The sequence below is a fragment of the Centroberyx gerrardi genome, unplaced genomic scaffold, assembly GCF_048128805.1.
Source record: "Centroberyx gerrardi isolate f3 unplaced genomic scaffold, fCenGer3.hap1.cur.20231027 Scaffold_71, whole genome shotgun sequence".
Classification (NCBI taxonomy): domain Eukaryota; kingdom Metazoa; phylum Chordata; class Actinopteri; order Beryciformes; family Berycidae; genus Centroberyx; species Centroberyx gerrardi.
In genome coordinates this window covers 72,683-83,782 of record NW_027605206.1, presented here as the reverse complement: position 1 = coordinate 83,782, position 11,100 = coordinate 72,683, and the positions used below count along the sequence as shown (strand labels likewise).

Sequence of the window (11,100 nt, the reverse complement as noted above, 5' to 3'; positions counted from 1 at the left end):
GAAGAATTTTAAAGTATTGAATGCTCTCTATAACCTTCATTGCCTCGGCCCAGCTGGTCTGGGTCAGAGAGGGAGGACTTTTTAACTTGCAGTGTGTCTCCTGTGATACTGTGATATTGTGACGTGTTTTTAGATACTGTAGTGTGCTTTCTGATGCTGCAGTGGGCTTTTTAAAATACTGAGCTCTTTTGATACTGTTGGTTTACTATAACTCCTCCCTCCAAATAAGGCTCAGGCTGCATGAGAGGGGAAAACTTAATACAAACCTTTTACACAAAACACAGCTCTGCTAGCTCAATCTAGTTGTTACTGAAATATTCGCAGGCAAACATTATTTTTTGTCACACATGTATTAGCTCCCACAGTGTCAAAGCCATAGCTACAGCAGCTGCTAACACTGCTGACCGAGCTAAAAGTGGCTCCTTGCTGATGAACAGTCTTTGTGGGGAAAATAAGTTATTCCAGTCCCAGTATTCAGTTTGGATTCTGGCTGTTTCACCTCATCTCTTCTCTCTCTGCAGTTTGCAGGCAGACTGATCTCACAGAAAAACGTGAAATGAACACGACTTGTTAACAGCAAATTACGTGTTAAAAAGTGTTAAATTTACGTTTTCCCAGCATGAAGCGGTTACGTGAAGGAGACAGGACTACAAGCAGAAAGTAGTGTCACATTGAAGCTGCACGGTGGCCAGTAAGGGAGTTGGGGTCGGGGTGGTGGACGGGCGTATGTGTTTGCCTTCAATATCCGTGGGGTTTGATTCCCAGCGTTTATAAAGGACATTTCAATTGTACGTCACATTTACATTTTTTTATTTAACCATGACCAAACCATTTCCCTAACTTGAACCAAGTTGTTTTACTTGCCTAAACTTAACCGTTAACCAACCTTTGGGACGTATTTAAATTCATGGCAGGGGAACGTAATTCAGTTTGTGGTGGAGAAACGTTATTTTCCCATAATACGTGTCCACAGCACTTAAATCGCCGTTTTTCACGTATTTGTGTGAGATCATGTTGTTTGCAGGCTGGTCAGAACTAGATAGCTCACAGGCTGTTATGACATTTTCACCAAATGATACAAAAAGAAAGTTTCCTACCCAGCTTTAACTTGTTTTAGTCAGGGAGTTTACACAAAAGTTTTCACAAAACTCCAGCAATGCTCACTAAAAAACGAATTATATTTCACTGGAAGAAAACTCAGCATGTAGTTGTTCACTGCTGTGTGTGTGTGTGTGTGTGTGTGTGTGTGTGTGTGTGCAGGCTGTCAGGCTGTCTGCTCACAGAGGAAGGCTGTGCTTCTCTGGCCTCAGCTCTGAGCTCCAACCCCTCCCATCTGAGAGAGCTGGACCTGAGCTACAATCATCCAGGAGCCTCAGGAGTGAAGCTGCTCTCTGCTGGACTGGAGGATCCACACTGGAGACTGGACTCTCTCAGGTCTGGAGAGGCAACGTCTGCTAGAAGGCTGAGAGTCACACACATTTTCTCTGTCACACTGAGAAGATGAGGAATACTGTTTCATGTTTAACAGGAGTTATAATAATAATAATAATAATAATAATAATACATTTATTTATATAGCACTTTTCAAAACAGAAGTTACAAAGTACACAATAAAAGAATAATAAACCAACACAATAAAACAGTAGTAAAACAGTGAAAATTCAACACAGATAAAAACAAGGATAAAATGACAAATGATAACTTCCATGGAATAAAAGTTTACAGAAAAACCTAAACCCTAACCCTAACCTCTAAAAAGTGGGTCTTTATGAGTGTTTTAAAAGTCGATACACACTTAGCTAATCTGAACTCTTTGGGAAGCGCATTCCATAGTTTTGGGGCCCTGATAGTGAACGCTAGATCCCCTCTTGAAATAAAACTAGGACAGGGGTGATATGCTCCCGTTTCTTTAGACCCATTAGCATTCTGGCAGCAGCGTTTTGGATTTGCTTCTCGGTGAGGCAGGTATAAAGGGAGTGACAGTGATATTAAAGCTTGAATAACTTTCTGCAAGTCATTAAAAGACAGGAATGTTCTGATTTTAGAAATAGTTCTAAATTGAAGAAAGCAAGTCTGAACAACTTTCTTAACCTGCTCCTCAAAATTGAGGTCCTGATCAAAAATCACACCCAAGTTCCTTGCAGAAGTTTTGACGTAAGGTCCCAAAGAACCTCTTCTGTTAAAGGGTTCTTGTTTTGTTTTGCAGAGGGTCCAGCAGTTACAGTCTTGTTATCCATCTTAGTACTATCTGCCATATTGATTAGCTTCGCGCTGTTCAATCTAAGCAACTAGTCTGCATTCAAACTGCGTTTGTTTTCTTCCTGGTTTGGTTTGACTTTCTGCCAGTGGCGGTGGCGGTCCGGCGCGTGGTGTGTTTCGGGTGGTAACGCATTACTTGACATAGTAACTGTAATAATATTACTGAAATCCTATTAGTAACGTGTTATATTACTTCGTTACTGCTAAAAGTAATATATTACCTGTAACGCGTTACTTTTGTAGCGCGTTATCCCCAACACTGATGATCAACAGTATCAAATGCTGCGCTCAAGTCTGAAAGAACTAAAATAGAGCAATGCCCCGCATCTGCGGTTAAAAGGAGGTCATTAGTGACTAGAGCTAGAGCTAGAGTCATTAGAGCTGTCTCTGTACTATGCAGAGACCGGAAACCAGACTGAAACTTTTCGAAAACCTTATTTCCATTTAGGAAATCCAACAATTGAATGAGTACTACTTATTCTAATAGCTTCGATAAAAACAGAAGTTTTGAGATGGGCCTGTAGTTGCCTGGAACTGCGGGATCAAAACTGTGTTTTTTGAGAAGAGGATGTACAACAGCATGTTTAAAGCTGGAGGGAACAATTCCACTAGTTAAGGAGCTATTAATAATATAAAGAATACTGGGACCAACAGATTCAGAAACCTCTTTAAGCAGGTGAGTAGAAGCACATCAAGAGAACAAGATGTTGACCTCATACTTGTAACAATTTTCTGAAACTTGAAAAGAGATAGGGGCTCAAAACTGTCAAACGTGGCCTTGTTGAGAGGGATGACAGAAATGGACTGAGTGGGGAGAACAATCTGAGCTCTGATGTCAGCAACTTTCTTGTTAAAGAATGTGAGAAATTCTTCACACTTGATAGGGGAACATTCAGTAACTACATGAGAGGAGGGGCTGACAACACGATTAATAGTGTTGAATAACACCCTTGAGTTGTGACAATTTTTGGAGACCAATTCAGAGAAGAAGGCCATCCTTGCGTCTTTAACGGCTTTCTGGTAGGTGCACATTAAGCTTTTTAGGATCTCGTAACAGACCTGCAGTTTATTTGATTTCCAGTTTTGCTCGGCTTTGCGACACTGTCTTTTTAAAGTCTGAGTGTGCTCATTAGGCCAGGGCAAAGACTTTGGCTTGGAGGTCCTCATTTTCATAGGAGCAATAGAGTCCAGAATAGTTGTGCATTTATCATTCCAAAGTTTGACTAGCTCCTCTATATTGTGCATTGGAGCTGGAATAAAAGCTTGTGACTGATGCTGTATGGAAACTCATTCATATTGAAGGTTATTAAATGTCCATGTTTCCATCATCAAAGAGAATCTGCTGGTCTGACTTTGTTTATTCCCCCAGTGTGGACCATGGTGGAGTGCAGAGGTTGAAACCAGGTCTGAGGAAATGTAAGTGTGTATTTAGTTTGATTCATGAAAACAAATCAACACACATTCAACTATTTAGATAGAAAGTCCATTCACACAGCAGTATGTGACGTCCATTCATTCACATCCTACTGAATGAAGATGACATCATGTGTTATAATGAAACTATTAAATAAGTTGTGAAATATTTATCTTTTTATTCACGTGTACTGTATATATGTTTGTGTATAGGTATTATCATTATTATGTATTTTATTATTATTGTTGTTATTATTATTATTATTATTATTATTATTATTATTATTATTATTATTATCATTATTTATCATTTTAAACCTATTTGTGTTATTTGTCTCTTCATCATATTTTCCTAATTGTTAAACCTTATGTAAGCCCCATCAGAGGTTGGTTGCCTTTTCTTGTAATTTAAATCAATAAATAATCAACAGTCAAGTTGTTAATAAATCAACAAATAATAAACACAACAGGTGGGCTAGTCCGGTGCGCCCTGCGATGGCCGCATTGACAATAGCAGTGAGACCTGAGAGTGTCAACTCAGCAAACTTTGTATTACTGGTTCTTTTTGCACATACGGTACTTTCACTCATTCAGTATGATCGGCAAACACTTTTGGAGTTACGATTGTCAGCCAGTTCGGACTTTAAGCTGACTTTTGACATCATGGACCACGTACTCCCCTGGGTCTTTTGTTTACCTGTGTCCGACGGAGGAAAACAAAGAGAGGGAAGCGCACCGGGGCTCTGTGCAGAACCCGACAGAGAAACAACAACCCCCCTCTGCCCGGATGAGCTCGACACCTTTTACGCTCGGTTCGATGTGGACAATATATCGCCGGCCACGTGTCCACCTGTGGACGGGGAAGCTGCCACGTTGACCCTAACAACGGACGACGTGAGACGGTCCTTTAAAAGTGTCAACCCCGCAAAGCTCCGGGGCCGGACGGCATCCCAGGCCGGGCTCTCAGGGCGTGCGCTGATCAACTGGCAGAGGTGTTCACTAACATCTTCAAACTCTCCCTGAGTCAGTCCGTGGTCCCCACCTCCTTCAAAGCATCCACCATCGTTCCTGTCCCCAAGAAGCCAGTGGCCTCCTGTTTAAACGACTACCACCCTGTTGCACTGACATCACTCATCATGAAGTGCTTCGAGCGGCTAGTCAAAACCCACATCTGCTCCTCCCTTTCTGACACCTTGGACTCTCTCCAGTTTGCATATAGACCAAACAGGGCCACGGATGACGCCATCGCCTTGGCGACTCACACCGCGCTCACTCACCTGGACAAAGGGAATACATATGTGAGAATGCTTTTCATCGATTACAGCTCGACATTCAATACCATCATTTCCTCAATACTTGTCACTAAGCTCGTCGATCTGGGACTGGACACCTCCATCTGTAGCTGGATCTTCGACTTCCTGACGGGCAGGCCCCAGGTGGTGAGAATCGGCAGCCACACCGACCCTCAACACAGGCAACAACCTCTCTCTCAATGTCAGTAAAACAAAAGAGATGATCGTGGACTACAGGAGACAGCAGGGAGGTAGACACCTTCCCATCCTGATTGGTGATGCCTTGGTTGAAAGGGTCAGCAGCTTCAAGTTCCTCAGAGTTCACATCTCTGAAGACCTCTCCTGGACCCTACGCACAGACACCGTTGTCAAGAAAGCTCGCCAGCGGCTCTATTTCCTGAGGAGACTGAGGAAGTCTGGTATGAACGCCAGCATCCTCACAAACTTCTACAGATGCACCATCGAGAGCTTGCTGACCGGCTGCATCACAGTTTGGTACGGAAACTGTTCTGCCCACAGTCGCAAATCACTACAGAGAGTAGTGAAAGCGGCACAGCACATCACCGGCAACGGACTCCCTGCCATTCAGGACATCTTCCACCAGCGGTACCTGCGGAAGGCACACAGTATCATCAGGGACCACAGCCGCCCAGCACACAGACTGTTCTCCTTGCTACCGTCTGGTAGATGATACAGGAGCATGGCTGCACGCACCACCAGACTTAAAAACAGTTTTTACCACCAGGCCATCAGGCTTCTGGACTCATAAAATTAGGTACTCCTCATTGCATTTCTGCTCACCTGCTTGTCTACACTATTTAGATAAAAATTGCACTAGTCCACGGACTGCTGCTATTCACGGACTGCTGCTATTCAACCAGTACTGATACATACCCTCTGTGCAATACACTTGTTACTTTTATGTACATAGATCTCACTTTACATATGTATACTGCTCTATATTCTATTCTATTTTATTCTTATTTTGTTGTTTCTCTTTTTTCTTTTTTACTGCTGAGCTGACCTGACTCTCGTCCAGCACTTTTCATTGTATTGTAGACCCTGTCTTAACCTACATATGACTAATAAAACGAAAACTTGAAAACATGAAACTTGTATTAGATGATAATCTGCTGCTGTATTGTGTCTTGTTCTCTCATCAGATGCCTGTGAACTCACTCTGGACCCAAACACAACACACAGAAAGCTCCTCCTGTCTGAAGACAACAGAAAGGTGACGATGGTGAGAGAGAAGCAGCCATATCCTGATCACCCAGAGAGATTTGACCGCTGGTATCAGCTGCTGTGTAGAAATGGTCTGACTGGTCGCTGTTACTGGGAGGTCGAGAGGAAAGGAAATTTTTCTATAGGAGTGACTTACAGAGGAATCAGGAGGAGAGGAGAGGGTGTTGACTGCTGGATTGGAAGGAATGAAAAGTCCTGGAGTCTGTTCTGCTCTGATAAACGTTACTCTGTCCGGCACAATAACAGAGAAACAAACATATCTCCTCTCTCCTCCTCTGACTCTGACAGAGTAGCAGTGTATCTGGACTGGTCTGCTGGCTCTCTGTCCTTCTACAGAGTTTCCTCTGACTCACTGATCCACATCCACACCTTCCACTCCACATTCACTGAACCACTCTATCCTGGGTTTGGGTTCTGGTCTGGGTCTGGTTCCTCAGTTTCTCTTGTCAGATAGAGGAGGGAGAGAGAAACACTCACACTGCTGACCAAAGACAGCTGCTGAGATGATAGTTCACTCTGTACAGGATCACACACACACACACACACACACACACACACACACACACACACACACACTTCCATCTTCATGTGAGAATATTACAGTTTGTATTTTCTTATCAATTTAATTCAAACGTTGTTTTACTGTAAAGAACATATTAATCAATCACTGTCAGCAGAATGTTTTCTATATTCAGGGAAACTGAACAGGGTTTTAACACGACTCAGCTACTGGAACATGAATATTTTACTTGAAAATGAAATGAATGAAATATGAAACCAGACAGAATCAAGATGTTGTTTATGATGACGGGTTAAAATATCTTTCTTTTGGTCTTTCTTATATTTGGTATTTTATTAATTAAAGGTTAAACATTGTTTTATCTTCTTTTCAAACAAGTTTTGTTATAAATTTGTTTTTTATTTTAAAATGTATTTCCCTAAAATAAACCAATTACTTTTCCAAATTGATTGAAACAAGATTTCATAGACAATCAACTTCACATGTTTATGCTAAACATGTAGAACTATGAAGAAAAAAACACACTATGGATTTTTAATATATGTGCAGGAACATGGAAGTTCTTAAAATAATTTTTCCTCACACAAGTACAAAAACAGAAATACTGATAGTCAGCGGACACACACACACACACACACACACACGCACACACTGGTGTGTTAACTAGCAAGCGAGCCCCACCTGCTACATGAGCATTTAAAGGGGAGGGGCTAACAGATGGGCTTATCTTCTGAAAACACACACACACACACACACACACACACACACACACACAGCAGACTGAGGTGACACAGTCCAAAGAATGAACTGAAATTTGAAATGTGTTTTATTAACATCTAACTGAAATAATTAAACTACATTAATTTGTTTCAGACGAGTTGATATTCAACCAAACTGGTTGTATTAATTATTAATATCATTATTATATATCATTACAATAATAATATTATTAATATTTAACTTCAAAAATAAAACGGTTTATCTGCATAAAATCAACTTTGGAGTGCAGATCAACAATATTACAAACAGCAAGGAGGTCAAAAGTCACAGCAGCCTGACAGGAGATGGAACAGCATAGAGTGATGATGATGAAGAGAGAGAGAGAAAGAGAGAGGGATAGAGAGAGAGAGAGAAAGAGAGAGAGACAGAGAGAATTGAATTTAAAAGGCTCATTTATTGACCTCTTCGTCTTACCAAACCATACAGAAACTAGTGCATAAGTCAGGGTAAGCGGCATTTAGATTTCACTACCGCCGCCCATAAGCAGAAAAGCAACCTAAAAGCACAGGGACAGGAGACAAACAAACAAACAAAAAAAAAAGACAACACCTTAGACACAAACCAGAAACATCGCCATCCACTCAAAGTTATACCTGAACAAAAAACAAAAACGTTCCATGTGAAAACTCCTCCCCCAGAACCCCAAACCACCTCCTTAACAAATCAAACAGACCCACCAACCTAGAACACTGAATAAATGAATGTGCTAAAGTCTCAGTCTGGGAACAAAAAAGACAAGCCTCCTGTGACAAGGATCCGGGTTGCTTTGTGTCTGTTGGTACTATCCCATGTACTATCACAGGAGGTCAGCTGTCAGTTCTGCAACAGGCAGCTTGTACAGAGACCTGCAGCCTTTTGTCTGGGCCAAAAACCTCAGCCCACCTTGACGCTTTCATACCTTCCAATAAACTTAAGTGTCTTACCTTTACACATGTATGGTATGCTGCCCCCCCATTGTCTCCACCTCCTCCAGCGGTGGGGTCGAAGGAGAGGAACTGGTCTTCCCCCTCCTGCCACTCCCCAACATTAGGGGCAACAGTCAAGGATGGGAAAGCATACTCACCATCGTCTTCCCATTGACCAAAAGGAGCACAGTTCTCAACGAAAGTTTTTAGGGTCTCTGGTAAGGATTCCCGTACCTCCTCTATGATTCTGGACAGCAGCCTTGAAGACCTGATGTTCGCCATTTGTCCCAGGACCTCAACGGATGTCTGTGTGCTCTTTAGTAAATGTCCCAGCTTGACACATCCTGCTTCTGTCAGGGCGGATCGTAGGCTGGCAGAAAACAGGGTCTTAGCCACAATGAAGCTGTTATGAAACAGTGGCTCTTCAAAAATCCACAGTCCAGGAGTAGCAGCAGGATCCCTAGTAGCTTTCAAGATCTGCCACGCTCCCAGGACAGAGTTGTAAAAAGGTGTGAGCCCACTAAGGTCAGCTTCTTCCCACTTCAGCAAAAACAGTTGTTTGAAGTAACCCAAGCGAACAGCTTTTTTAAAAATTACTTTGGCTGTGTCCACCCACCTCAAGCCACACTGGTAAAGCAGGCTTTGTGCCATGTTAAGCCTGTCCTCCCTCCTCCACTGGCAGGTATAAGGCAGGGGCACGTATCCAATGTTGTCCTGACCAAACCCGGACCCTATATGACAACTGGGGTAGCAACCATTTCCATTTAGACAACTTAGCACACATCTTCTCCATCACACCCTCCGAATTTTGTTTCTGAAACTCTTCTGTGCCTAAGTAGACCCCTAAAACTTTTAGCCCTCTTGTCCCCCACTGGAGACCTCCAGGCAGACTGGGCTGCCTGATGTTAACATCATCTGTGTATGCTGAAACTATTAAGGGATGATGTGACCCAGGTAAAGAAAGCCCAGTGAGCCGGCTTCTCAACCTGCACAGCAGGGGCTTGATGGTGAGACTATAAAGTTGACCAGAAATTGGACAACCTTGCCTTATCCCCCTCAGTATAGGGATTGGCCGGCTCAGTCCTCCCCCCATCTTCACCATACACTTAGCCCCACTGGACAACAACCCCAGCCAGGACAAAAAACCTTCCCCAAAACCAAAAGCCCTAAGAGTTCAAAACAGAAAACCATGGTCCACTGTGTCAAAAGCTTTCTCTTGATCTAGAGATAGAATACCAGCATCCAATTTATGGAAACCACACATATCCAATACATCCTGAATAAAAAAAAGGTTGTCCACAATATGTTTGGTCCTGGCCTCCAGTTCTTTAAGAGGGCCAAGTCTCCTTTTTTAGGCAGCAAAGAAAGAACTGCCCTCTGATATGAGACAGGCAGTTCTCCTCCATTGAAGCACTCCTTCAGTACCTCGTGTAAATCAGGTCCAATACTGCCCCAGAAAACCTTGTAAAAACCAGCAGATAATCCATCAATCCCTGGCGCCCGTCCTGAGGCCATCTGACCAACAGCTGTAGTCAGCTCCTCCAGACTAAGGTCGCGATCCAAGACAGCTTTCTCATCAGAGCTCAGCTGTGGAAGCCCCTCAAGGAGCAACACACTCAGTATTGCATTATTCTGCCCCAAGGAGGGCAGTATAAAAATCCACAGCACAGCTCCTCATCTCAACTGGATCTGTTGTCACTCTGCCATTAGGAAGCTTAAGACACGTCATTTGCTTCCTCTTTGCCGCAGTTTTCTCTAAGTTAAAAAAGAAAGCGCTCAGGGCATCCATACCCTTCAATTTTATGAAGCGTGACCTGACAAGGGCTCCCTTCACCCTCTCTTGCATAAGGGAACTGAGCTCAAGTCTCTTCTCTTGCAGCAGGTTACCAGTAGCAGAGTCTGAATGGGCATGCAAAGCACACTCAATGTTCCTTATACTGTCTCCTGGATCGCTGTCTTGGTCCACACATACACACATAAATTCCATAACATTTACAGTGTTTGAATCCCAGCAGTAATGAAGGCGTTAGTTAAACTAAACAGATGCAAAAGAGATTTAATAAAAACGTTCATGGCACTGTGTTCACAACACACAACTTAAGTTAAAAAATTAAAAATGAGTTATGAATAGTGTAGCAGTTAAATATTATTTCTGAGGTAATCTCTCTCTGAATTCAGTTAAATTAAATTAAATTAAATTCAACAAAACAGTAAAGTACATCATATCATTTACAGTGTCATCTACACTATATTTACAGCCATAGCCAATTATACTCCCCCCCGCCTCTCCCTCTCTCTCTCTCTCTCTCTCTCTCTCTCTCTCTCTCTCTCTCTCTCTCTCTCTCTCTCTCTCTCTCTCTCTCAAGGTTAAGCGACATTAAAGGTACCGGGGTGGGCGGGGATTGGCGCTCGTGCCGCCTGCTCTCTGCAGATAGAGACAGACTGACAGCGCGAGGACGTTCCGCAGTTCAGTTTGAAAACCAACGGACAGGAATATTAAAAACAACTTGACTTTATTCCTACTTCCTTTAACAAACAGAAGACAGACAGAAGAATACTATTTTTTTTTTTCCTTGTGTCATTTTTAAAAGCTGGATAGTTTCTCTCTTCTGGAGCGACGCTTGGATCATTTCTCCGGCCGCCGGGTGCATCGATCTGCTTTAGCCTACTTTTATCGATATGATTA

General features: G+C 42.7%; 1 protein-coding gene across 1 annotated transcript; it reads left to right on the top strand.

Annotated features, from left to right (window-relative positions):
* Window positions 1–1,156: 1,156 nt before the first annotated feature.
* On the top strand, window positions 1,157–7,052 carry LOC144538223 (stonustoxin subunit beta-like). The gene is made up of 3 exons (XM_078282315.1): window positions 1,157–1,434; window positions 3,629–3,675; window positions 6,128–7,052. Exons 1-3 carry the CDS (start codon window positions 1,157–1,159, stop codon window positions 6,661–6,663), a joined length of 861 nt encoding a protein of 286 aa, XP_078138441.1. The 3' UTR covers window positions 6,664–7,052.
* The last annotated feature ends 4,048 nt before the right edge of the window (window positions 7,053–11,100 follow it).